Source organism: Xenia sp. Carnegie-2017, unplaced genomic scaffold (genome assembly GCF_021976095.1).
Source record: "Xenia sp. Carnegie-2017 unplaced genomic scaffold, XeniaSp_v1 HiC_scaffold_16, whole genome shotgun sequence".
Classification (NCBI taxonomy): Eukaryota; Metazoa; Cnidaria; class Anthozoa; order Malacalcyonacea; family Xeniidae; genus Xenia; species Xenia sp. Carnegie-2017.
In genome coordinates, this window is record NW_025813469.1 from 160,157 (window position 1) to 182,550 (window position 22,394).

Consider the following 22,394-nt stretch of genomic DNA (forward strand, 5'->3'; position numbering starts at 1 on the left):
CTGTCTTGTCGCTATCTTTGCGAGAGGTTAGTTTGAAATCAGAAATATTCTCTGTCCATAAATTATCCGTTTCACATTTTATTTAGGTTAAAACGTAGATAAGATAAAACTACAACAAATGAAGGAAGGGCACTTTGCCCGGTGGGCGATTTAATCCCCAACGTTTCAAATGAAAATACAAGAAACTGAACAAGTAAAAGTAATGAAATAATTATGTACAACATTTTCAAAAAATGTGTTTGCATATCTATTTATGTAAACTATGATTGATAGCGAAGTTCAAAAGCAACAACATCAAACTTGCGTTTACATCCCTCATAGTTCATATAACGAATCTTGCCAAAGATAGGTCTCTGTGTCCACGCACGATCATGAATACCACATATGGACCACATACATCCTAAAATGTCAAAAGTATATCTACTTGTATTTAGCTTCAAAAGCTTCAACATCAAACTTTCGTTTACAGCCTTCGTAATTCATGTATCGTATCTTTCCAAAGATCTCACGCTCCTTCCAACCTTGGTCATGCACACCACAAACAGACCACATGCAACCTAAGGATTTTATTTGAGTATTATATGATCTCCACTTACTAATATTTCGATCTTCAATTCATTATTTCATCAAACTAACCTACAAAGCCATTTGGATCATTTCCATCCAATTGATATTTATCATTCAGATAAATGGCAATATCAAGAGCTTCCTTGGGTGTTTGGGTCCATTCCAAGATCTTTTTTGCCCAGTACATGCGAAGGAATCCATGCATTTTACCCTCACGAATTACCTGAAGCTGAAAATGAATAATCGTATGTATAAAATATATTTTAACATTCAATTATGCATTTTTATGATTTTTATAATTATTGCAACATTACAACATTATCATTACCTGTGCTGCATTCCAAAGCTTGTCATGAGTCTTAGCAGTTTCAAATTCTTCTAATGTGTAAACATACTCTCTTTTATCGTCAAGATGATCATTGAGAGTTTTCTTTGCCCAATCACTTGCCCCTTCAATACTATCATAATTTTTGTTATAATAACAGAAATTATCAGCAAGTTCACGACGTACAACAGCTTCTTCTATGTATGCTTCAGTTGATTCCTTCCACTTGGATTTTTGTTTGGATACAGTCAAAATAGCTCTTTGAACACTTACTTGACCTAATTAATAGATTATGTGCACAATTACATGAAAAATTTTCTTTTAAATAGAACAGTGTTGAAGTTAAATGATTTAGCACAAAAACCTGCATGAAACCAAGGTGAAAGATTACTCAAAGCATCTTTAGTTGGATCATTTCTGTCTGAAGAAAAACTTTCAAGATGTTTTTCACTGAACTCTTCTAATTTCAACAAGCCTGCTTTTGAGCCGGGTTTAGCCCAAGTAACCTCTTTAACAGAGTCATCCACTTTGATAAATGAATGAACATTGTCCCATTGGATATCCTAAAACATAATGCCTATCAATATTTTGCTTTCCATTACTTCAGTGGATAACATTTACTGATATACCTCAATTTTCTTTGCTGCAAATGGGTGTTTCTTACAAAGAGGGAATTCTGTAAGAAATTCTGGAAGTTGCTTTGTGATCTTTGGTCTAATAGTTCTGGCAGCATACTCTAACTTTTCTGATGCCACCCAACACGGTACAATGTTATGAGCATCAACCTAACAAATATCATCATAGTGAGTGTGTAACTTGATGGAAGCTGACAATTTATTCAACCAATTTTCATGACATCAACCTGAAATACTGGCACGTCTGGTAATTCTGACACAATATCATCCAACCAAGCTAATACTTCACGTAAGGGAGAGAAATCTGTGACAACTCCACCAATTTCATTTGACTTTACATACTCCAGTAATGTTTTACTTGGATCACCCAGCAATACGTGAAATGATATGTCAAGATCTTTCAAATCCTAGAAATTATGCACATCAAATATTAACAACAAAAATAAGGTAAGGTATGAAAGTTGAATCGACCTTTTCCATTTCTTGCAAGCCTTTAATAATGAAACCATATTGTCGGATGGTTGCTGCACGAAATTTTTCTGGTAGGGTAAAACACACATGCAATGGTATGTTGTGTTCAACCGCTAAATTCTGAGCATAAATCATCGCCCAATTATCTTGAAAATAAATTGACAATTAATTAATCCAGCTCTGCATATTTAATGAACTAAAGAATAAAATACAAATACTTTACCTTGTACTCTTTGATCGCGAAACATCCAATAGACAATTCCTTGTGATTCAGGTAAAACATCAGTTTTCTTGCTTAAAGTACGCATCCTTTTGTTATTGAACTCCTCAGTTTTAAGTTTCTTGTTGCTTGAACTAGCTTCTCCATCGCTTTGCGGTTTTCGCTTTTGTTTGTTGGGCATTATGGCAATAGATGAAATTAATCTTCTAATGATAAAATTTAATCCGAAACACAAAATTTCGTGGCGTTTTTTTGCTTAGATGCCTAATTGTATATCAAAGGTTGCATAACCATGCATAACGTACAACCCGGACGTGAAACGTGGCGGATGCGCTTTGTTTGTCATGTCGAAATAAATCTGAAATCCAATCTAACCCCCAGACTAATTATACATAAATAACATTGTAAAGTTTTTGCAAACTTATGCACTAAATGAATCATTTCATTATTGACTGTTACGATAATCCATTTACTTGTAATTGCTATAGTTGAAGTTTTGGTTCTGGCTTGCAAAATTTATTTAGTTTCATTTCATTGCTCGGAAATGTCCGTTTCATGATCGTCACATTCCGTTCTCAACGTAAACAAACATGAATATTTTTGCAAACTTCAATTAATTAAGCTTGAACGCTGTGCTCAAAAGATAAGAAAAATGAGTGATTTGGAAGAAGTATTCAATAGTTTTTGTGCCTTCGGTACTGGAGCGAAAAGTGGTCCAGCAACAATGGACAACGCAAAATTTGCCAAGCTTTTTCGCGATTTAAAACTGCTTGACAGAAAGTTGACTGCAACAGACATCGATATTATATTCAACAGACCAGAAGTGAAAGGGTATATCTAGAAGAAAAGTAGAGTAAAACAACAGATAGGAATATTTTAGTTCACATTACAAAACCATATTTTTTATTATTTTTGAACAAATGTTCTCAATAGTTGTTTTTTTTCAAATGATATCCATACTTAAGAGTGCCAGACATATTTATATATTAAACAAAGGTATCCATGATTCATAACCTTTGCAATCTACTCTAGAATCAACTTTATTTTGTTTTTATAGAAAAACGGAACGCAAAATAAGTTTTGCACAGTTCAAGAAAGCGTTGGAGCTGGCTGCTGAGAAAAAATATCCTGATGATAGTGACAGTTTTAAAAAGTTGGCCGATAAAATAATTAGTGGAAAAGGACCAGAAAAGTCAGGAGTTACGGTAAGTTGTTTATAAAGTAAAATATACATAGCAACAAAAAATAATTTGTAATTAACTAGATACACATCAATGGATACAACAAAATGTTAGTAACGGAACAATTTTATAAGCGTAGCCAAACGTAATTGCTTTGAAAACTGTTTGTTGCAGCCAAAAAATGTTATTGTTTGTTTTTTTACCACAAAACCTTCAAGGGACCTTTTCGTTTTAAAAAAATATCATTTTTATTCGCTATAGTCGGCGATAGAAAAAGTTACATGCCTTAAATGGAAAGCGTTCCCGTTGCTAAGGGAGAAAAAAATTCGCTTTTCTATCGTTACGTTGATGTCGTAATTACAGTAAAATAAGTCAATAAAATGACGCGAGCTTAACATTACAATATTTGTACCCGTAGGATCTATGTGACAAGACTTTAATGTTTAACATTTAGAAAACAACAACAGCAGGAGGTGTAGATCGTTTGACTGATACATCAAAATACACAGGTTCTCACAAAGAGAGATTTGACGAGACTGGTAAAGGTAAAGGCTTAGAAGGAAGGGTAGATGTTGATGGTAAAGCCGACGCAGGGTATGTTGGTGGATACAAAGGGATGAATTCATATGATAAAACTCACTGAAGTCTCCTGGCTGTTCATGTTTTAGCAATTATTAACATGTGGTTCGTTAAAAGTAAAAATCACAAGTTGCAACTTCAGTAGCGTATGTGACATTACAAATGTCTTATTTTATGATTATTTTAACAATGATTTTAATAACATTAAAGTATTTTGTACGTTTTACCAGAAACAAAGACCAGCGACTGCTCAATTTATATATTATTTACACACTTTAACACGTTTCTTACCCACGCATATGTACTAATTACGTCATCTTAAGTGACCATACCATTGAGAAGATCGATCTTCAATTTAGTTTTCCAATGGATGGTATCCAGTCTACAGACTTTTTAAGCTGCTTATAGCTCCAGTGTAGCTGATTAACTTCGCTTTGATGTCGATCTTTTTCTTGAGATAATTCCACCAATAAATGATCATTTGTAGCAACAAGTGATCTGTTTTAATACAACAAAAAATTAGTATGTTTTAAACAGGAAAAATCTACATTTCATTGGTTATAAGTGTTTATGACTTAATGACAAACAAATGACTTTGAGGTCAGAGTAAAAACATCATGTATTTAAACATTGTTTCTACCTATGACTTTCTTGTAACATTGTCGCCAAATCATTCAGCTGTTGAATATTTTCCTTTTGTTGCTCAAAACGTTCTTTAAATCGAATATTTTCATCTTGAAGACGCTGCATTTCTGTCGATGTATCATCTGGATTTAAATGATGCACATATAGATGGGAAAATTACGTCATCAAAATATTTTATGCAACGTGAACAATAATCAAAATGCCCTTGTGTCACGTGAACAATAATCAAATTGTCCTTGTGTCACGTGAACAATAATCAAAATGCCCTTGTGTCACGTGAACAATAATCAAAATGCCCTTGTGTCACGTGAACAATAATCAAAATGTCCTTGTGTCACGTGAACAATAATCAAAATGTTCTTGTGTCACGTGAACAATAATCAAAATGTTCTTATGTCACGTGAACAACAATCAAAATGTTCTTATGTCACGTGAACAACATCCAACCTGATTTCTTTTGTTCTTCTAACTCCTTTAACGCTGCCTTCAACGATACATTTTCCTGTTGTGTTGCTTCAAACCTATGATGCAGTCTCGTCTAAGAAGAAAATAAATAATAAGTATAGTTTAGGCAGGTTGCCAGAACTGCGCTTTTAAATAGATGACGAAGTTTTGGAGTGAAATAAATAGGTATTCATTTTACAACGGTAAAATTTCGTTATATCCGAATTAAAGTTTTATTCCAATGATCCTCCGGTTTAAAATTTATATCATTCCTTTTTTCCTTTACGGACATTTTGAAATAATCAAAAAAGTGTCATCCACTCCTCCTAAAACCGACCCTTTAAACTTGGTGAAAAATCTCTACTGCTATAAAAAAACTTACTAATTGTTTCGTTGTTTCATCGTTTAATTGTCGTTTCGATATTTCTCTTTCGAGTTGTCTCTGTAGTTCATCATTTGTATGTTGTTGTTTTGTTAAAGTTTTAGAAAGTTGACTTAATTCCTTTTCTTTCGTGGATAAATCTTCTCGTAATTTCTTTAAACTAGTCAAATCGCGTTCTGGATGTTCTATTGATGAACCATAAGACTTTAACAAGGCAACAGCAAGTTCTGTAAAAGAAAGAAAGCTTGAATTATGGCAAACGGTAGAGTTGATGACACAATGCACTAAATTTTCGCTCAATTCACCTCTAAATTTCACATGATTGTGAAGAGATCTTGAACCATTCCAATATTTATCAACAAGATCCATCAACTTATGAAGAAGACGAAGTTCGTTGCTGTTGTTTGATGGGGTTGGCTGTCAATACAAAAACACGTCTTGTTATAATGAAGACTTCAAGATCAACCAGCATTTATTTTTGATGTAAAAATAAAGGTTGATAATTTACTAACCTGATTACCTCCAGCATTGCTCACACTTGAGGACAAGCTTTCTGTATCACGTGACCGCATCACGTGATGCTTTCCATCACTAACAATTTCGTCAAGATCACTTCGTGATTGGTTGACAACATCTTGTGTAAGAGTTGATTGACTTGACCTTTCAGCAACTTTGCTGTCATATAGATCAGTTGTTTGAGAGTATCTTTGTGGTGTTGGAGTAAAATGTCCATGTGTTGGATGAGGGGCATAAAGTTCCAATCTAGGACGACAATGTTTTATATTGTTATTGATGTCAACAATTAAATCCTTTGCAACATCTTCTTCCTTCAACTTGTTTAAGTTTCTTGCTTTGGTTAGAATGTCTTCCTTTTCTTCTTTATCAATCATTTCATCAAGTTCTAGAAAGTAATAAGACATTAATCAAATAAGAAGAAAAGTATAACAACACACATTTTTACAAACATACCACGTCTTCCATAGTCTTGTACCTCAGGAATTCTATGTTTCCGTGAGTTTTGTTTGTGAGTGATTGAGTCAATCAAAATTATATCATCATTATCTAAAGCTGACAAAGAAACAATAATTCAGAGCAGTTTTTACAAGCATTATCAACGTTATTAAATTTATATTATAACTCAAAACATGCACATACCAGATCTAGTACCAATATTTTTCACAAGCTTAGCATGTGGAATATTCAAACTATATAACAATAGATAAAGAACATTGAACAAACGAGAATTAAACAAAGTAAAATGTACCAAACACATAACAATGAACAATCGTAACATTTATTTGGGTAAATTAATTTCTAACCTATGATTTTGTGTAACAAAATCCTCATCATAAACATCATTTCTTTCATCTGTAAACTCTGATGCCTGATTATAAGATTGAAAAAGGATGTAATGATGATTAAATGCAACATGATTGGATATTGTCTAACCTGATCAGCATTAAAATGCATTAGAGCTGCTTTCCGTTCCTTATCTCTAACTGAACGATCATCTACAATCCAAGATGACTTTAAGTAAATATGCAATGTTTATTTGTTACAATATGATGAAAATATTTACCAAGTTTTCTGAGTGAAGGCAACATATGAATAAGAAAGAGTCGATGATCCGCTTCATTTTTTGTCACAGGGTTTAACCTTATGTCCAGTTCCTGTCATAAATATGAAACACAACTAATCTTTGCCAAAGACATGAAAAATAATTATTTCATATTGAAAAAATACCTTTAAATTTGTCAGCGTTCTTAAATGAAAAAGATCTCTCAGCGTTGATATATTGTTATAATATCTAATTAAGTTGCGTTAAGCAATGAAATGCAGGAATTGATGACAAAAAGTTAAAGGGAAACAACTAAAGCCATTACAGTGTTTTATATGAATATTATGGACATATATTATGGTAAACGATACAAGTTAAGAGTCTCCAACATATGTAGATGGCCGATTCCCTGCAAGATAAACACACAGCATTTAGAAATGATTCCAATCAATCCAACGATCAGATGAAATCAAACACACTATGAGAAACAGGAAAGATTAAAACCTCTAAACTGCACACTGAGTTCCGTGATAGATCCAGATGTTTTAATCTTGTAAAACTATGTAGCGAAGTACCAAGAAACGTTATTTTCTCATGATATGATCCAGGTAGCGACAATGATTTAACATCATCTTAATAAGTAATTAAATCAAACAAAATCATCATAATGAAGTGAATTGAACAGATCGAAAAACAAGCAAACACTACCTAAATTATCATGCTTTAAATGTACTCTTTCTCTTATCCATTTTTCATCTATCACATTGGAGGTTTCGGACAACAGAATGTGCTTCTCATCCGCCATACTGGATAACCAACTCGTTTCCATCTTTTACAATGATGGTCAAGCCAGTGACGTCAACAGACGTAAGAGTTACGTACCTACCCTACGTATAGAATCTTTTTTCTATGAAAAGCTCAGTGTTGAATACATATTGATACTGTGGATACTGAAAGTTTCTCCATTTTTATTGGTTTAACTCGTTCAAAAAAAGGAATCATCGCGTTTTGCACAGATTTTGAGATAACGTATGAGCGTGCACAGTTATGATTGACTGATCCTTACACAATGCAATTCTCCTATTTACTTATGTTTCATGGGAACTTTGCTAAAACAAGCTTAGAAAACACTCAGCAACGTATATATAACGTCAAGCGCAACAGGAATCTACGCTCATAAAAAGAAGAAAGACGATTTGTAATTGTCGAGACAAAACAAAGGAATGAAACAAGTTTACTGACGCATAAATTACTTCAAATGTTACACAATACAATAGGTGTTTAGAACGTCAATAACTAAATAACAAATATACACAAGAGTTTATTTATGGACACAATAAAGATTCGTATGTTCTCCGGCATTGCATACATTCAAAGAAAGAATATAACACATGTTCATTAAGTAATAATATAATGCCACATATATCGTAGATTCGTAAGTTTCGTTTTGTTCCTATCAAGATGATTTGATAAGGAGATAGCCAACTGCTTCACTTAAACTCCACAGTGTTTTTAACAATAAAGACTCTTAAACGAATGGCTTGTACTAAGAAATGATATCAATGAGTCACATCACAAGCTGAAGTCAAGCACTTGTCTATAAAATAGATTTTCAGGTAGCGTTTGAGCCATTAGCTGTGGTGTTGCTAGTACTATTTGTTGACGAAAGAGTGCCCGAAGGGCTGTTTGCATTGTTTGTATTGGAAGATTGGGAAGTATTTAACTGCTCGTTCTTTACAACAGGATCTAAAATGAAACAATAAAAATTTATCTTAACTCAATAAACTTCAGGGGAAATATATGATGACTTACAAAAATATGGATGGTCCATGGCTTCTCGAGCAGTTAATCTTTCCTTTGAAACGAAAATTGAAAAAATTTTACACACGAAATTCTCTAGTCTTTTTTTAGCGGAACATAAAAGGTTACAACGTAAATGTTTTGAAACAAACCTGCATATCATAATGAAGAAGTTTATCCAGAAGGTCTATCGCCTCAGGACTCACTAAATGCTCGTTTTCAGAATGAATAAATCTCTCCCACCGTTTTCTTGAATGTCTGTCAACAAAAACATTTTCACATCTCATCTTAACTCGTGGATAAATGGATGGTAAGGCAACCAAATAAGAAGCAAACGTACCTTCCAAGAATGTCATTAAAACGAGGATCCAGTTCAATGTGATATTTCTCAATATAGTCATATAATTCTTCTGTTCCCAAAACTTTAGCAATTCTTACAAGCTGCAACATAAACGTCAATAAATCATGGAAATATATAAAACATTTCATAAACAACAAAAAGCAAAAAAACGACAAACACCTGATCATAATTATCGTGACCGTGAAAGAAAGGTTCTTTACGGAAAATCTGAGCAAAAAAGTTGATATTTTTGGTTGGCATATCAATGAAATCAATACCTATGTTTGATAAAACTTTCCAAAAAAAAAATCAACAATAATGTGAATGTTGTCTTTCCATACCATGCTGGCTAACATGCATCCAAAACTCCACATATCAAGAGAATAGTCATATTCCTATTGCGAAAAAATTTAATTATCACAAAGAGTACGCATGTTGTTTCATCGTGAAAACATTTCATCATAATTACCTGATGATCTACCAACAATTCGGGTCCTTTGAAATATCTTGATGCAACACGAACATTGTATTCTTGGTTTAAATGGTAAAATTCTGCCAATCCCCAGTCAATAAGTCTTAACTGTATAAACAAAGAATGATTAGCTCTCCAAAGATAAATTTTATCATTAGCAATGATGTCCATAAAAATGTACAATGACACCTTTTTTTTCTCATGATCAATCATCACATTGTGTGGTTTAACATCTCTGTGCATTATACCCATGCTATGACAGAAGTCCAATGCCTAAGATTAAAGAAAAATAATCACATTATTTCTCTTCTTGCTCAAATAGCAATCACACATAATGACATTTTACCTTGAGCAGTTCATAAAGGTAAAATCTAATGTCGTAGTCAGTAAATGTCTGATAAAGTTGCTACAAAAAAAATACATCACTTTGTTGTTTGAATGATGCAATAAAAACTTCTTTCTAATGGCAATACTAACCTTGAAATCTGTGTTATTTACATATTCAAAAATCAGAGCAGGTGTTCGAGACTTTATGACAAAAAAAATGGTACAAAGGATTAGAAATGAAATTGGAAAGAAGAAAATAAAGGAAACTACTCACTACAGGATCTTTAACAACATCGAGAAGATTAATAATGTTAGGTCCACCACGAAGATTCTCTAATATTTTGATTTCCCGTTTTATTTTCTTCTTTTTCACTGGCTAAAATGTTGATGTTATGGAAGTGAAACATGAATTAAGGTGCCAAGCAAAACAGCAATAACAAAAACAATCACCAACCTTCAATATTTTAACAACAACCTTCTCATCATTTGTAATGTTAATAGCCTCAAATACTTCACTGTATTTTCCACGACCTAATTTTCTTACAAGTTCATAATTATCCTGTTGTCTAAAAAATAAAAAATAGAACTCATAACTATAAACTTGTGAAAAGAAAAACAAACACAAAAAGCCTCAAAGCAAAGATGACCATATCAACAATTATTCCACAAGAGAAGTACGTCTTTTCAAAATTCATACATTCTTACATAAATATAGATTCTACAACACAAAGGCTATATTTACTGAGCTTCACTCAACCATAACAATAAACTTATTCAATTATTTATATTACGATTCACTAGGAGGTTTGAATATTGCAACAGAATTTCTCATCTTGTTTTTTCAAATATGAACATGATTTAGCGAGTTAGAAACTACCTTACCCCCATTCAATAACATGAGTTTCATAATCCCAATAATCCCTAGGTCTGTGGTTGTTCACATCAGCATATACACGCGGCTTCGCTACAGCAGCTGACATTTTCGATTCTACTATTAAGTTCGCGATTCAAAATCCACAGGTTGAAGACGCGTTTTCAAAATATATTGAATGCAATCGTTTTTTTAATCGTCGAAATTTCAAGAGCTTAGCGTTTATATCCTCAATATTTCTTCCAAGCAAGCAATTAATGTCACTATCGCAAAATGGCTTCGTTGTACTTTGTCACTTTCTATAATTCAACCAAACTTTGATGATTATATTCTTGATATAAGCCACGCTACAGCTCTAAAAACCGCTTAAATTAAAAGCCTGATTAAACGTAGTCACCGATCCCTCATATCTGTGTAAATATCCATTATTTCAGCAAGTTAAACGGTTTAAAATACAAACTAGAATGACGCACTGCTCATTCTAAGGTAAGACTCTCAAAGCTTCCAGATGGAGCCAGCACCCCGTAGCCACAAAACGTGTTTTCATCGCTCAAAATGATGTTATCGCCATTCCCTTTTATGTATAAGATTTCTATATAAAAACTATTCAAAACAATAATAAATCCTGCTATGGACATTTTCAGTTAAAATTAATTGCAATCGATGGTTCTCCAATATTCTGTTAAAAAATTGTAGAATTTAAACTAATACCAAAAAAGAATTTTAAACTAGGATTTTCTCATTATTTTATGCTTTTGTGATTAAAGAATCGACTAAAACTGTCTTAAACAAAGGTCAAAAACACAAATATTGTCCTTTGTTAACTACCGTCAATCAATGACCATTGTTTGAATAGATGAGCCCATTCTCAGTAATATTTCGTACAGCGGTTTGTGATTTCCCGCGCTTATGAATCATTGCATCACCACACGAAGAGAAAGCCACCACAACAAAGACTATCGAGGCTATATTTTCGCTTTAATAGATTTTCTTGCCGCGATTTTAGGCAGAAATAGTTCAGAATGCCAGGAAAACGTAGTAGAAGTGGTTCACCAAGTAAGTGCTGCAGAATTTCGCCTTGATATGATTGTTTTCACATATTTATTTGACAATTCTGACGTTCCCCTTGCTTTTGTGAAACAAATTAAAATAATCAATTCTCGCATCATATTCAGACTCCATTGATGCAGAAGGACGCTCATCACCTTCAAGACAATCCGGTAGATCACCTCCTACAGCTAGACGTCGTGTAGGAGATGTATCATCACCAGCAACACTTCAACCATCATCACCTTCATCACCACCTCCAATGACTGCTAGTGAGAATGGTATGAGTTCACCTCTTCATTATGGTACACCAAGCTCAAGAATATATAGTACACCAAGTGGAACACCGTATCCTTTTCACATTAATTAGAAATAGCCTTACACCAATTATACTTTGTTATCCCAAAAGGAACCTTTTCATCATAAAATGTACATCATTTAAAATCAAATGTACATCATTTAAAATCAAATGTACCTTATTATCGTTAAATGTACCATATTATCATATAATATCCTCGTGAAATGTTTATCACAAATCATAATGTGAATATATGTCTGTAATCCTTACACGAACATAAAGTGTTGGAACACCTGTCCGTCAACGAAGTGATATTGGTAGCCATCGTAGAGTGAGAGAAGTTTCGATAAATGATCCTGTATGTAGTGTTTTTGGCATAACTTGAAACTTTGTTACTGTCAAGGTTGAAAATATTTACTATCTGATTACTTTATGTGTTTTACATATTAGTCGAGTGACAGAGTTGAAACATCGGGTGGACCAACAAGTGAAGTAAACAGTGGTCCGAGATTGGTTATATGGGGAACTGATGTAGTTATCAAAGAAACACAAGATAAATTTAAGAAATTCTTACAAGAATTTATTGATGAAGATGCAGAAGAAATGGGAGATGATTTTATACCGAATGAAGCTCTATATTTACAGAAATTGGAGGAGGTTGAGTAACATTTGCTTTATTTACAAGATAAATGCATTGATTTAAGATTTACAATGTTTATTTATTACAGATTCACGTATTGGAACAACCATTTTTAAATGTGGATTGCAGTCATATCAAAAAATTTGATCCTGAACTTTATAGACAATTGGTATCATACCCACAGGAAGTCATCCCTGCATTGGATATGGCTGTTAATGATATTTTTTTCTCAAAATATACAGATACAGATCTCGAACATCAAATTCAGGTTTTTATGTTTCTGAATGAATGCAAGGAATTGTCATATGGTTGATTTTAATATGATTTATTGAACCTCTAGGTTAGAACTTATAATGTGGATCAAACAAAGAATTTGAGGTCTTTAAATCCTGAAGGTAAGTCCTGATTTTATTCATGCAGGCTTGCAGATGATTTTGTAATAAACAGTCTTATATATATGTTCTGTGAATAAAAGCTTGTGTTTTATGGTAAAGTTAATTTATAATATTCTTTAAGATATTGATAATCTTATATCAATCAATGGAATGGTTGTCCGTACTTCAAATATTATACCCGAAATGAGAGAAGGTACTTCATGTAACTGTAGTATAAAAGATAAAGTTTTCTTTCTTCACGACTTTCATCATTTATTATTTCATTGCAGCTTTCTTCAGGTGTTATGTTTGTCAATCAACAACAACCTCTGAGATTGATCGTGGTAGAATCTTTGAACCGTCATTATGTTCAAATTGCAACACAAATCACAGTTATGCATTAATCCACAACAGGTCGCAGTACACTGACTTACAAATCATTAAACTACAGGAATCACCAGGTAATGTGATGAATGAATTTCTTCACATTTATAATATTTCACACTGTAAATTAACTGTTATATTATCCTGACTTTTCTGTTCTGCCACATTTGAGTAGTTGTGAATTTTAAGAATAACTATGATTTCTTTGAATCTACATTTAGATGACATGCCTGCTGGTCAGACACCCTATACCATTACTTTATTTGCCCATAATCAGCTGGTTGACTCTGTACAACCAGGGGACAGGTAAAAATTAAAGACTTTGAGTAAATGAAATGAAAACAAAAAAAAAATGAAATCTTATCAATTATTTTATTTTTAGAATAACTGTTACAGGAATTTATCGTGCAACTCCTGTGAGAATGAATCCAAGACAGAGAAAAGTGAAGTCTGTTTATAAAGTACATATAGATGTCGTCCACTTCAGGAAGTCGGACAAAAAACGTCTTCATGAAAGCGATCCTGATAGCGGAGTACGTTTTACACAAGAAAGAATTAATAAACTGACTGAACTCTCCCAAATGCCCGATATTTATGAAAGACTTTCTAAAGCACTAGGTGAGCTAATATCGTCTTCTATTTCTTCTCTTGTTTTTTTTTTTGTTTTTGTTTCAACCTTTTTTTTGCTCATTTTTTCAGCTCCAAGTATTTATGAAAATGACGACATAAAGAAAGGGATTTTATGTCAGCTGTTTGGAGGGACAAATAAAGATTTCAGTCAAGTTGGAAGAGGAAGATTTCGGTAAAAATTTAACTCGTGAAAATCTTCGATGATTTACAACGTTAAAGGCGGGACTTTCTTACAACTGAACGGATAAAAAAGTCGTAAAGTAAAAGATTTAATGACAAAAAGTGTAGCTATTTTATGTTCTTAAACTTTAATCACCATTTGGTCTTTTTATCATACACTACCTTTAACAATACATGTTCTTCCTTTGTTATCGTCATCGTTTTGTCTTTTCAACAGATCAGATATTAACATTTTGTTATGTGGTGACCCAGGCACAAGTAAATCTCAACTTTTACAGGTAAATCGATTATTTTATCATTAAATTTCCATTCATCTTGAATACAAGCTGCTTTGTCTATTTATAGTACGTTCATAATCTCGTTCCTCGGGGTCAATACACATCCGGTAAAGGATCTTCTGCCGTTGGTCTTACTGCTTACGTCACCAAAGATCCAGACACGAAACAAATTGTTCTACAAACGTAACGTGACCATGATATTTGAGCATATTGATGATTGTACTTTCTAATTTTATGATTGCGTTTTTTCTGTCTTAACGTTTAGCGGAGCCTTAGTTCTCAGCGATAACGGTATCTGTTGTATTGACGAATTTGACAAGATGAATGATAGCACAAGGTCCATTTTACATGAAGTAATGGTAAGTTGAAGACTGTATATGAATATTTTCTTCCTTTCTCTTTGACCATTTCTTTTATGTTTATCTCTCGTTCTTATGTACAGGAACAACAAACTCTGTCAATTGCAAAGGCTGGTATAATATGTCAGTTGAATGCTCGAACATCTATTCTAGCTGCAGCCAATCCTGTCAGGTCACAATGGGACTCTAAACTAACGACTGTAGAAAATATTCAGCTGCCTCACACGTTACTCTCCAGGTTTCGTATACTTCATTTAAGATGAATGTGCATGGAGTAGTCGAGTTTGACTCCAGACGACTTTTTGTAGGTTTGACTTGATTTTCCTCATGTTGGACCCTCAAGACGAGGCTTACGATCGTCGTTTAGCCAAACATTTGGTTTCTCTGTATCATCTCACTCCTGAAGAGAAAGAAAAGGAATTTGTTGTAAGCATATCGCAGGATAGATGAATTTAAAATGCGTTTTATTCCCTTGTAAGAGTGTCCACATTTAAGAATAGTACGTTAATGAAGGATGAGTGAGTATACATTGCGTTATGTCCCCTGTAAGCATACGTACCCTTCTTTACGAATGGTACATTGAAGGATATATAACAGTAGAATGAGTTTTGATCCTTTTAATGTACCCATCTTTAAGAAAAGTATCTTGAAGTATACATTACGGCTGAATGTGTTTATTTTCTCTGTCGTTGATTCTCAATTTTGAGAATGTTGAAGACTCTGATGACGATCAGAAGTTTAGACTGATAATATTCTCCGTTGACATTTGAATAAGAATTTCTTTATTATATTAGGATATGAGTATACTGAAAGATTACATTGCTTATGCAAGAACTTACATTCAACCAAGACTTGGTGAAGAAGCATCACAACGTCTTATTCAGGCTTACATTGGTATCATTGATGATGTTTTTTTCTGCCAGAAAATTTCAAAAAATTGTTTTAAAACATTTTTCTTATTTAGAAATGCGTAAAGTCGGCAGCAGTCATGGTGCCGTTTCTGCATATCCACGTCAATTGGAGTCGTTGATACGACTTGCAGAAGCTCATGCTAAGATGAGATTCTCGACCATTGTAGAAAATGTGGATGTTCAAGAAGCAAGAAGGTGACTTTTTGTTCCTTTAAGATCAAAGTAAATGAGTTTAAGTGAATTTATTGATGATTACAGATTACATCGCGAAGCACTTAAACAATCGGCGACCGATCCCAAGACAGGTCTTATAGATGTTAATATTCTAGCGACTGGCTTGAGTGTTGCAGACCGTCAACGTCGTATAGACATCGCTAAAGCTATTAAGATTATGCTCCAGTCTAAAGGAAAAGCTCCAAACATCGACATACAACGATTGTTTGACGATTTTCGTCAGAATTCGGACGTGGTAAGTGTTGACCATTTTTTTACTTCCATTGAATGAATTGCCCTTTACTTTCAGCTCCCCTCTCCCCGAGAGGTCATGCACGTTACAAGGAAGAAAAATGACGTAATCTTAATTAAGTAATGACGTATTTGTTTTCCATTTGTAGCCCACAAGTCGTGATCAGTTTGATGATGCATTACGCCATTTAAAAGATGAAGATTTTCTCATCATTACTGGGAGAACAATTCGTCTTATTACTTGATAAAATTAAATCCTATTAAAAGCATCGTGTACAATTGATCTCTTCACACAAAATTTCTGTCAACATGTAACTTATATGCTTTCAATGTTTCATTCTCATTTACATCAATCACACAACTACTTGAAGCATTCATTTTTATTATAACAATTCCTTGCATTGTCTACATTCATCATTCACAAATAAGAATAACATGTAGAAATTTATAAAATTGAAGAAATGCAAATATTTTTTTCCAAGATTCAAACTTTCATCTGCAATTCTTCATCTAAAATAAACAGTAGAATATAAAAATTTTTCCTTTTCCATTAACCCTTACCACTAAAACTCCCCAAGCTCAGGAATATGGATTTTGGATTATAATCAAGTTTGATCATACGAACGAGACTCTACCTAATTCATCATTGCTTGCATATACAAAGATATTACATTACTTGATGATTACCAAATTTAAACTGGTTCTTCTTGTGGAATGATCAATTCTTGAGCTGCAAACAGAAATATAAAATGAAATCACTACATTTACAATAAAAATTTCTTTCATTCACATAATATGGATTGGATCAGCGTGGTGCATGAACAATCACATCATAAGAATCAGGACAGGTCTGTGGTCAAATCATCATATCCAATATAATATTTAGTATTTAATAACTAAATATTTAGAAAATTTACCAAAGATTAAGTCCAGTGGTATTTTAGGAAATGCTTTCCTTGGTCTCTAAAGAGAGAAGGCATTCTTTATTCATAAATCCTATAACCTAATCAAATCTAAACACAAATAGATAAAGCAAGACTTCAGAAAAATAATTTCATTATCCTCATTTTGCATCAGACATATGCTTGTCAAAATTTCATCATTAGACTTGCATAAATATACTTCATATCTCTCACAACAAGTGTTTCTAAATTTGGGCATTCACATTCCTCATGAGATTAAAGTACTTATTCATCATTTGGCAAATTTCCTAATCCTCTAGTATGTAATGATAAACATTTAGTACCATGTGAGGAAGAAGACACTAAAGAAGAGAATATTTCAGACTAGACACCAGACCTCCAGCAGCAATGGCGGCAAGCCGATTTTTCAATCTGAACGAGGCAACATTTTCTATTTTTATTTTTCAATCCATAGCCATCGTAATACAAAACCGCTTCGTTTCAGTATCCGCGAACATCTAAAAATGGCACAAAAACAAGCTTTAAAATACACTTAGAAAAGAAAAAAGAGTTATGGCAAAATTAACAGCGACCACTCAGTTGAAGAAATCGGAACGACTTCTCTTCATTGTTTTAACTCAAAGCGAGCTGGGATTATTCCAGTCATCATTGTGGTCTTGGATAGTAAATAAAACAAAATGACAAGGTCTGTGATTTAAACCATACTAAAACATACGTGCTACAGAACCACATAAACTTGCTATATATTCACCAACATTATGTACGCTGTAATATCTAATATACTAAATTTAAACAACTCTTACTAACCCACGCAGTAATGTTTAAGGAAAATATAAACAGGATATACCTTATTTCCCATAAGATATGGCGTAAATCAAAGATATTAAGGCTATCTATACTGGCATACAACTTTTTGATCTATCACAGATTTCAAGCACATTGAAAGGACTATATCAAATATGAGAGGAAGTAATATAGCACGTTTTTCAATAAACACGTGACTAGGGGAAGCAATGATTGGCTGAATTTTGTTTATGGAGGATTGAGGGACTCATCTTCATTTCAATTGGATATCTTCTGAAGATGATTCTCCTTATATATAGGGTTTGCATACATTTTTTATTCATTTTGTTTAAGTTTATTTTCTTCTTACAGTCATCAGCAGAACTCCCAAACTTATTATTGAATAAAACCTATTGTGACATATAGGTAGAAATCGGTGAAAATGTTTTTCAGAAGAGCTCGCTTCACCTGTGGAATTTCAAGTTTTTTTTTGACGGTAAATGTGATAAATATCTGCAGACTTAACAAAGACAACATACTCGTGCGATGCTGCGAAAATATGATAACAAGCAAATACGAAAATTTTTAAATACTTATCGCTTAAGGAAACATGTCAGTTTACGTTTTTGTTTCTCTTTCGATCCATTTTATCGTAGATCTTTGCGATTTCACTTTTCTTGCCTATGAATTTAGCAAGCGTGTGTATGAATTTAATTAATTTAATTTTCAGCGGAAGAAAATTAGACATTCATCTTGTATCAAACCACAGCTGTTTTTTGACTCGTACGAATGTATAGTCAGGTTTAGCCGACAGACATTTTGAAAAGTCATCTCAATTTTACTAACATAATGAACTGTTAATTACCAAGACATGATCACACCTTAAACTTCCTTTTGTCAAAGTAAACTTCGCTGGCAGTAAGCAGTCTATACATTACAAGATGAACTGCTTTTCTATAAATCATTTACGTTAGAAAACGTTTGGTTTCGATGATCCATGGATTACCATACTTTTAATTATCTATGTAAAAATAATGGATAAAGTAGGCGACTAGATTCTTTTGATGTTTTCGGCACCAGAAGCTATAACTAAGTCGGCCTTTTCTGATGTTGCGAGAAAAATTTCACAGCTTTAAACCCGCCTGTAATATAACGCATATTTTAGCCATTGAATTTGCATTTTTTGCGCCTGATCCTGCTTGAATTGTTGCAATTACATTCGAGATTATGTGCAATCTCCAGCAGTGGTAGAAAACAAACAAAACCGAAAAGACGTCATTCGTTTTTTAATGAGACAGCTTCTAAAAAGGAAAGGATTAATTGTATTCTTGATGTAAACGCGTCATATGCCATGGAAAAGCTTTTAATGGATTTATTAATCTTATTTAGTTCTCAAGCGTTTACAATGACCATGCATACCACATACAAAACACAGTTGAAAGTTCTACCTGCCTTGTTATCGGTTGAAAGATACACGGGGGCACATGCAGAGAACATTGGGAAATCTGTGTTCTGGGACTTGGGACCGACTTTTTAGTGGGAATAGTAAAAAAACTCGAAGTTTTAGGTGGACTAAATTGTTTTATTCACTATCAGTTCATAGACCGAGTTTGTAAACATATTTCGCAATAGATGTAGAGTGTCACAACAACCTACACAACAACTAATGGGCACGCTCTCGAAGAGAAAGAAAGAATGATGTTATTATGGCTTCTCTCTTAGTTACGCAAGAACATTGCAATGTCTCTTTATAACTTTACTGCTTTTTAAATTTACATGTTTTCAGTCAATCTCGTGATCTCTTTCCTTCCAGAATATGAAATTGTCATTTTTTTCTATGATGCAATGTTGGCTCCAACCCATGTAATGACGTCATTACAGCTTATACTGGGCACGTAATCTTTAAAAAACCAAGTCATCTTTGGTGATCTTTCCAATAGACTTTAAACTGATTATATATAAAGCTAAACATTATATGGTATGAAATATTTGCTCAGAAAGCATCATTATTCTGTTTTTATCTTTTTTTGTGCTTGTGGGACTAGAGAGACAAAATTTTACACAAATGTAAAAAAAAATTGGCATTCATTGTGCAGAGTTGATTTTTTTTAAAACAATTTTCCGACATCCATGTAAAAAGATTAAGGGCAGGGAGAGGTCGTAATGTTTTTCACTACAACTTTTTGAATATGAATGGAAATATTTTTCAACAATGTGTGGTCTATAAACTATAATCTTGCCTACTGAACTTTGTAATCTGGAACAATTTAATCATTATCAGATTGTGGCCATCTTTGTGAATTATCATTATTAATTCTTTTACGACCTTTATGTATGAAAAAAATTCATCATTTATCCTTTTTTTATCAATGAACTTTAACGGCTATTAAACTGTAAACTGGAACAATAATTTCGTCTTATCACACATTATAATGCGTGTAAATATTATATTATTTGCACCCACTTCACATAAATTTATGACTGAATGCTTATTGATCCTCGTGATAACGTCATTTACCATGGAGAAATATGCTAAATACGCTTTTCCTATTCTTATTCTTATATAAATGTGGATTAAAAAAAGATATTCCAAAAAGTGATCAACTTTTGTAAACGATCCAGTGTATAGCTTGATAAATAATTTATCTAATTTTTCTCAGCCTAAGCTGTTTTTACAGTTACGAATATATTTTAGTTGTCTGGTCATCTCGATATCTGGGTGACTCACACTCATTATCTGTCACGTGATAACCTATCCAACTACATCCACTGTAGTCCCATGATACCCCACTGCTACATTCTATATCTGCTCTATCTGCTACATTCCTTCATTCTTGTGGACATTTACTGTGTGAGACGGACGTTTTAGTGGTGTTAAAAAATGTCGTCTTTTTGCTTACATTACAAAAAATGTAATCATAAATAGGATTCAAAATCATGATATGCTCTAGAATTCCGATCTCTTTTAATCATGTTGCTCTAATTTTCTGCTCTTTCAAAGAGGCAAATCGTGTCCATCATTACCTTATTTTTTCTTCAATTTCCCCCCATTTTTTTTGACAAAGATAAGGTGAATAATATGCCAAAATACCTAAGTTAGGTAATCAAGGCAAATTTATAAAACATTTACTCATTCGAAACAAACATCAAAAATGACATTTAATCTTCGGGTGTAAATTTCTTTTATCATTGGTTCATTGGGTACAGATTTTATTGATATCATTCACTTAAATTCGGCTTAAGCTTTGTACATTTTTTTTTGTAATTACTTCTGTTTGTGGAGCGTTTTAATTGTTTTTTTTTACATTGCCTTTTCCAGTATCATGAAATATAAACAGTTAATCCCATCCGTTTATTGTTATATTTAAGAAACGTTAGTTTCTTTATCCGATTTAATCTCGTTTTTCATTTATTGTGCGTTCAGATCGCATGATTCATGGCGCGTCCAAATTGCCCGTCTTTCGTAAGTTATACATTAATTTCCTTTCAAAATTGGATTATTCTGATTGCGGAAAACCTGAGGAAGCTTTCTTTTCTTCTTCCATTCATCAAAAGTGTATCTTAAATATTTTATACATTCAATCAAATACTCGTCATCCCTTTTTGTCATACCATGGTATGCAAAATTTGTTGACTATTCAAGTACATGAACTATTTAACGAAGGTCATTGTACATATCTTTGCGGAGACGCATTTATGATAGATTTAATCAGCTGTTGAAATATTCTGTGTTCTATAATATATACGTGTGCGTCTTTTGTACAAGTACCTAGGAATGTGTCAAATAAATTCTTTTCTTGATAATGATGGGAAACCGCAAACTTTACTAAAGCTAGCAGCCAATTTAGAAATATAGTTGCGTTTGGCGTGCAAGTTTGAGATAATATTACAAATGGCATTGATTTTAACATGTTGGTGGTATTTGAGATAAGAAAATACTCGAGATGTGTTCTTTACCAACTGTCGTGCAATTTCATCTCATTTTTATGCTGTAACATACTCAAAAATGCATTAAGTATTCTATATTTATAGAAATGAATATAAATGGAAGGTGTCAGTTTTATAAGTGGGGAAATATATATAGGCCTAAACAAGACTCTTATTGAAATTCCTTTATAACCATGTGAATACAATAATCGATAATTATTTTCATCTGTAAAACTATTTCGTACGTTTTCCTCACATTTTTAATATGCAAAGAAAAATAAGCGTTTATAACAAACTTTATGTTTCCCTTGGATTTGCACGATCAAAACTACTGGTAGGAACAACATATATTTCATATAAACAGTGAAGACCTTTCAT

The 22,394-nt window shown here is 33.0% G+C and overlaps 5 protein-coding genes and 1 long non-coding RNA gene across 7 annotated transcripts; 2 read left to right on the forward strand and 4 right to left on the reverse strand.

The window, feature by feature from the left end:
* Positions 1 to 62: 62 nt before the first annotated feature.
* On the reverse strand, positions 63 to 2,545 carry LOC124437021 (deoxyribodipyrimidine photo-lyase-like). Of its 2 annotated transcripts, none has more exons than XM_046987031.1 (8): positions 2,222 to 2,545; positions 1,999 to 2,144; positions 1,755 to 1,934; positions 1,522 to 1,677; positions 1,257 to 1,455; positions 896 to 1,170; positions 637 to 796; positions 63 to 557 (listed from the first exon to the last, which is right to left on the reverse strand). In XM_046987031.1, the coding sequence occupies exons 1-8, from the start codon at positions 2,397 to 2,399 to the stop codon at positions 421 to 423; spliced, it is 1,431 nt and encodes a 476-aa protein (XP_046842987.1). In that variant the 5' UTR covers positions 2,400 to 2,545; the 3' UTR covers positions 63 to 420. The 2 variants fall into 2 exon arrangements, with proteins under 2 accessions (XP_046842987.1, XP_046842986.1); XM_046987030.1 differs by having other exon boundaries at positions 63 to 400; positions 2,222 to 2,537.
* Positions 2,546 to 2,793: 248 nt separating this feature from the next.
* On the forward strand, positions 2,794 to 4,215 carry LOC124437025 (tubulin polymerization-promoting protein family member 2-like). The gene is made up of 3 exons (XM_046987036.1): positions 2,794 to 3,049; positions 3,276 to 3,423; positions 3,854 to 4,215. Exons 1-3 carry the CDS (start codon positions 2,871 to 2,873, stop codon positions 4,040 to 4,042), a joined length of 516 nt encoding a protein of 171 aa, XP_046842992.1. The 5' UTR covers positions 2,794 to 2,870; the 3' UTR covers positions 4,043 to 4,215.
* Positions 3,623 to 8,026, reverse strand: LOC124437018 (centrosomal protein of 72 kDa-like). Its single transcript, XM_046987027.1, has 15 exons — positions 7,716 to 8,026; positions 7,512 to 7,639; positions 7,379 to 7,416; positions 7,193 to 7,256; positions 7,029 to 7,119; positions 6,899 to 6,960; positions 6,769 to 6,833; positions 6,605 to 6,654; positions 6,419 to 6,517; positions 5,962 to 6,350; positions 5,755 to 5,866; positions 5,450 to 5,676; positions 5,071 to 5,161; positions 4,619 to 4,745; positions 3,623 to 4,476 (listed from the first exon to the last, which is right to left on the reverse strand). The coding sequence occupies exons 1-15, from the start codon at positions 7,834 to 7,836 to the stop codon at positions 4,329 to 4,331; spliced, it is 1,812 nt and encodes a 603-aa protein (XP_046842983.1). The 5' UTR covers positions 7,837 to 8,026; the 3' UTR covers positions 3,623 to 4,328.
* A 180-nt stretch (positions 8,027 to 8,206) lies between these two features.
* On the reverse strand, positions 8,207 to 11,328 carry LOC124437024 (casein kinase II subunit alpha-like). The gene is made up of 13 exons (XM_046987035.1): positions 10,829 to 11,328; positions 10,401 to 10,512; positions 10,221 to 10,322; positions 10,097 to 10,147; positions 9,966 to 10,025; positions 9,809 to 9,892; positions 9,617 to 9,727; positions 9,489 to 9,542; positions 9,328 to 9,375; positions 9,148 to 9,248; positions 8,960 to 9,065; positions 8,820 to 8,862; positions 8,207 to 8,753 (listed from the first exon to the last, which is right to left on the reverse strand). The coding sequence occupies exons 1-13, from the start codon at positions 10,924 to 10,926 to the stop codon at positions 8,620 to 8,622; spliced, it is 1,104 nt and encodes a 367-aa protein (XP_046842991.1). The 5' UTR covers positions 10,927 to 11,328; the 3' UTR covers positions 8,207 to 8,619.
* A 386-nt stretch (positions 11,329 to 11,714) lies between these two features.
* LOC124437016 (DNA replication licensing factor mcm4-like) lies at positions 11,715 to 16,652 on the forward strand. Its single transcript, XM_046987024.1, has 20 exons — positions 11,715 to 11,873; positions 11,993 to 12,212; positions 12,445 to 12,520; positions 12,613 to 12,819; positions 12,891 to 13,070; positions 13,143 to 13,197; positions 13,319 to 13,390; positions 13,467 to 13,637; positions 13,782 to 13,866; positions 13,943 to 14,178; positions 14,260 to 14,362; positions 14,588 to 14,648; positions 14,716 to 14,831; positions 14,914 to 15,007; positions 15,091 to 15,245; positions 15,316 to 15,433; positions 15,802 to 15,901; positions 15,972 to 16,113; positions 16,177 to 16,387; positions 16,533 to 16,652. The coding sequence occupies exons 1-20, from the start codon at positions 11,840 to 11,842 to the stop codon at positions 16,626 to 16,628; spliced, it is 2,532 nt and encodes an 843-aa protein (XP_046842980.1). The 5' UTR covers positions 11,715 to 11,839; the 3' UTR covers positions 16,629 to 16,652.
* A 96-nt stretch (positions 16,653 to 16,748) lies between these two features.
* Positions 16,749 to 18,252, reverse strand: LOC124437026. Its single transcript, XR_006945565.1, has 5 exons — positions 18,154 to 18,252; positions 17,630 to 17,803; positions 17,301 to 17,346; positions 17,071 to 17,113; positions 16,749 to 16,893 (listed from the first exon to the last, which is right to left on the reverse strand). It is a non-coding gene; the product is annotated as an uncharacterized LOC124437026 (long non-coding RNA).
* Between the last annotated feature and the right edge of the window lie 4,142 nt (positions 18,253 to 22,394).

Bases quoted from the DNA above. Each gene is read 5' to 3' on its own strand.
- LOC124437021 (XM_046987030.1), bottom strand. From the start codon at position 2,399: ATGCCCAACAAACAAAAGCGAAAACCGCAAAGCGATGGAGAAGCTAGT. The intron at 1,935-1,998 runs GTCGATTCAACT...CATAATTTCTAG, and splicing joins GCTTGCAAGAAATGGAAAAG to GATTTGAAAGATCTTGACAT. The intron at 1,678-1,754 runs GTTGATGTCATG...GATATTTGTTAG, and splicing joins CAGACGTGCCAGTATTTCAG to GTTGATGCTCATAACATTGT.
- LOC124437025 (XM_046987036.1), top strand. From the start codon at position 2,871: ATGAGTGATTTGGAAGAAGTATTCAATAGTTTTTGTGCCTTCGGTACT. The intron at 3,050-3,275 runs GTATATCTAGAA...TTGTTTTTATAG, and splicing joins AACAGACCAGAAGTGAAAGG to AAAAACGGAACGCAAAATAA. The intron at 3,424-3,853 runs GTAAGTTGTTTA...TTTAACATTTAG, and splicing joins CAGAAAAGTCAGGAGTTACG to AAAACAACAACAGCAGGAGG.
- LOC124437018 (XM_046987027.1), bottom strand. From the start codon at position 7,836: ATGGAAACGAGTTGGTTATCCAGTATGGCGGATGAGAAGCACATTCTG. The intron at 6,518-6,604 runs GTATGTGCATGT...TTTCTTTGTCAG, and splicing joins AAATATTGGTACTAGATCTG to CTTTAGATAATGATGATATA. The intron at 5,867-5,961 runs GTTAGTAAATTA...TTGTATTGACAG, and splicing joins GCAATGCTGGAGGTAATCAG to CCAACCCCATCAAACAACAG.
- LOC124437024 (XM_046987035.1), bottom strand. From the start codon at position 10,926: ATGTCAGCTGCTGTAGCGAAGCCGCGTGTATATGCTGATGTGAACAAC. The intron at 9,543-9,616 runs GTAATTATGATG...TTTTCGCAATAG, and splicing joins AATTGTTGGTAGATCATCAG to GAATATGACTATTCTCTTGA. The intron at 8,863-8,959 runs GTTTGTTTCAAA...TTCGTTTCAAAG, and splicing joins TTCTTCATTATGATATGCAG to GAAAGATTAACTGCTCGAGA.
- LOC124437016 (XM_046987024.1), top strand. From the start codon at position 11,840: ATGCCAGGAAAACGTAGTAGAAGTGGTTCACCAA. The intron at 13,198-13,318 runs GTAAGTCCTGAT...ATATTCTTTAAG, and splicing joins GAGGTCTTTAAATCCTGAAG to ATATTGATAATCTTATATCA. The intron at 13,867-13,942 runs GTAAAAATTAAA...TTTTATTTTTAG, and splicing joins TCTGTACAACCAGGGGACAG to AATAACTGTTACAGGAATTT.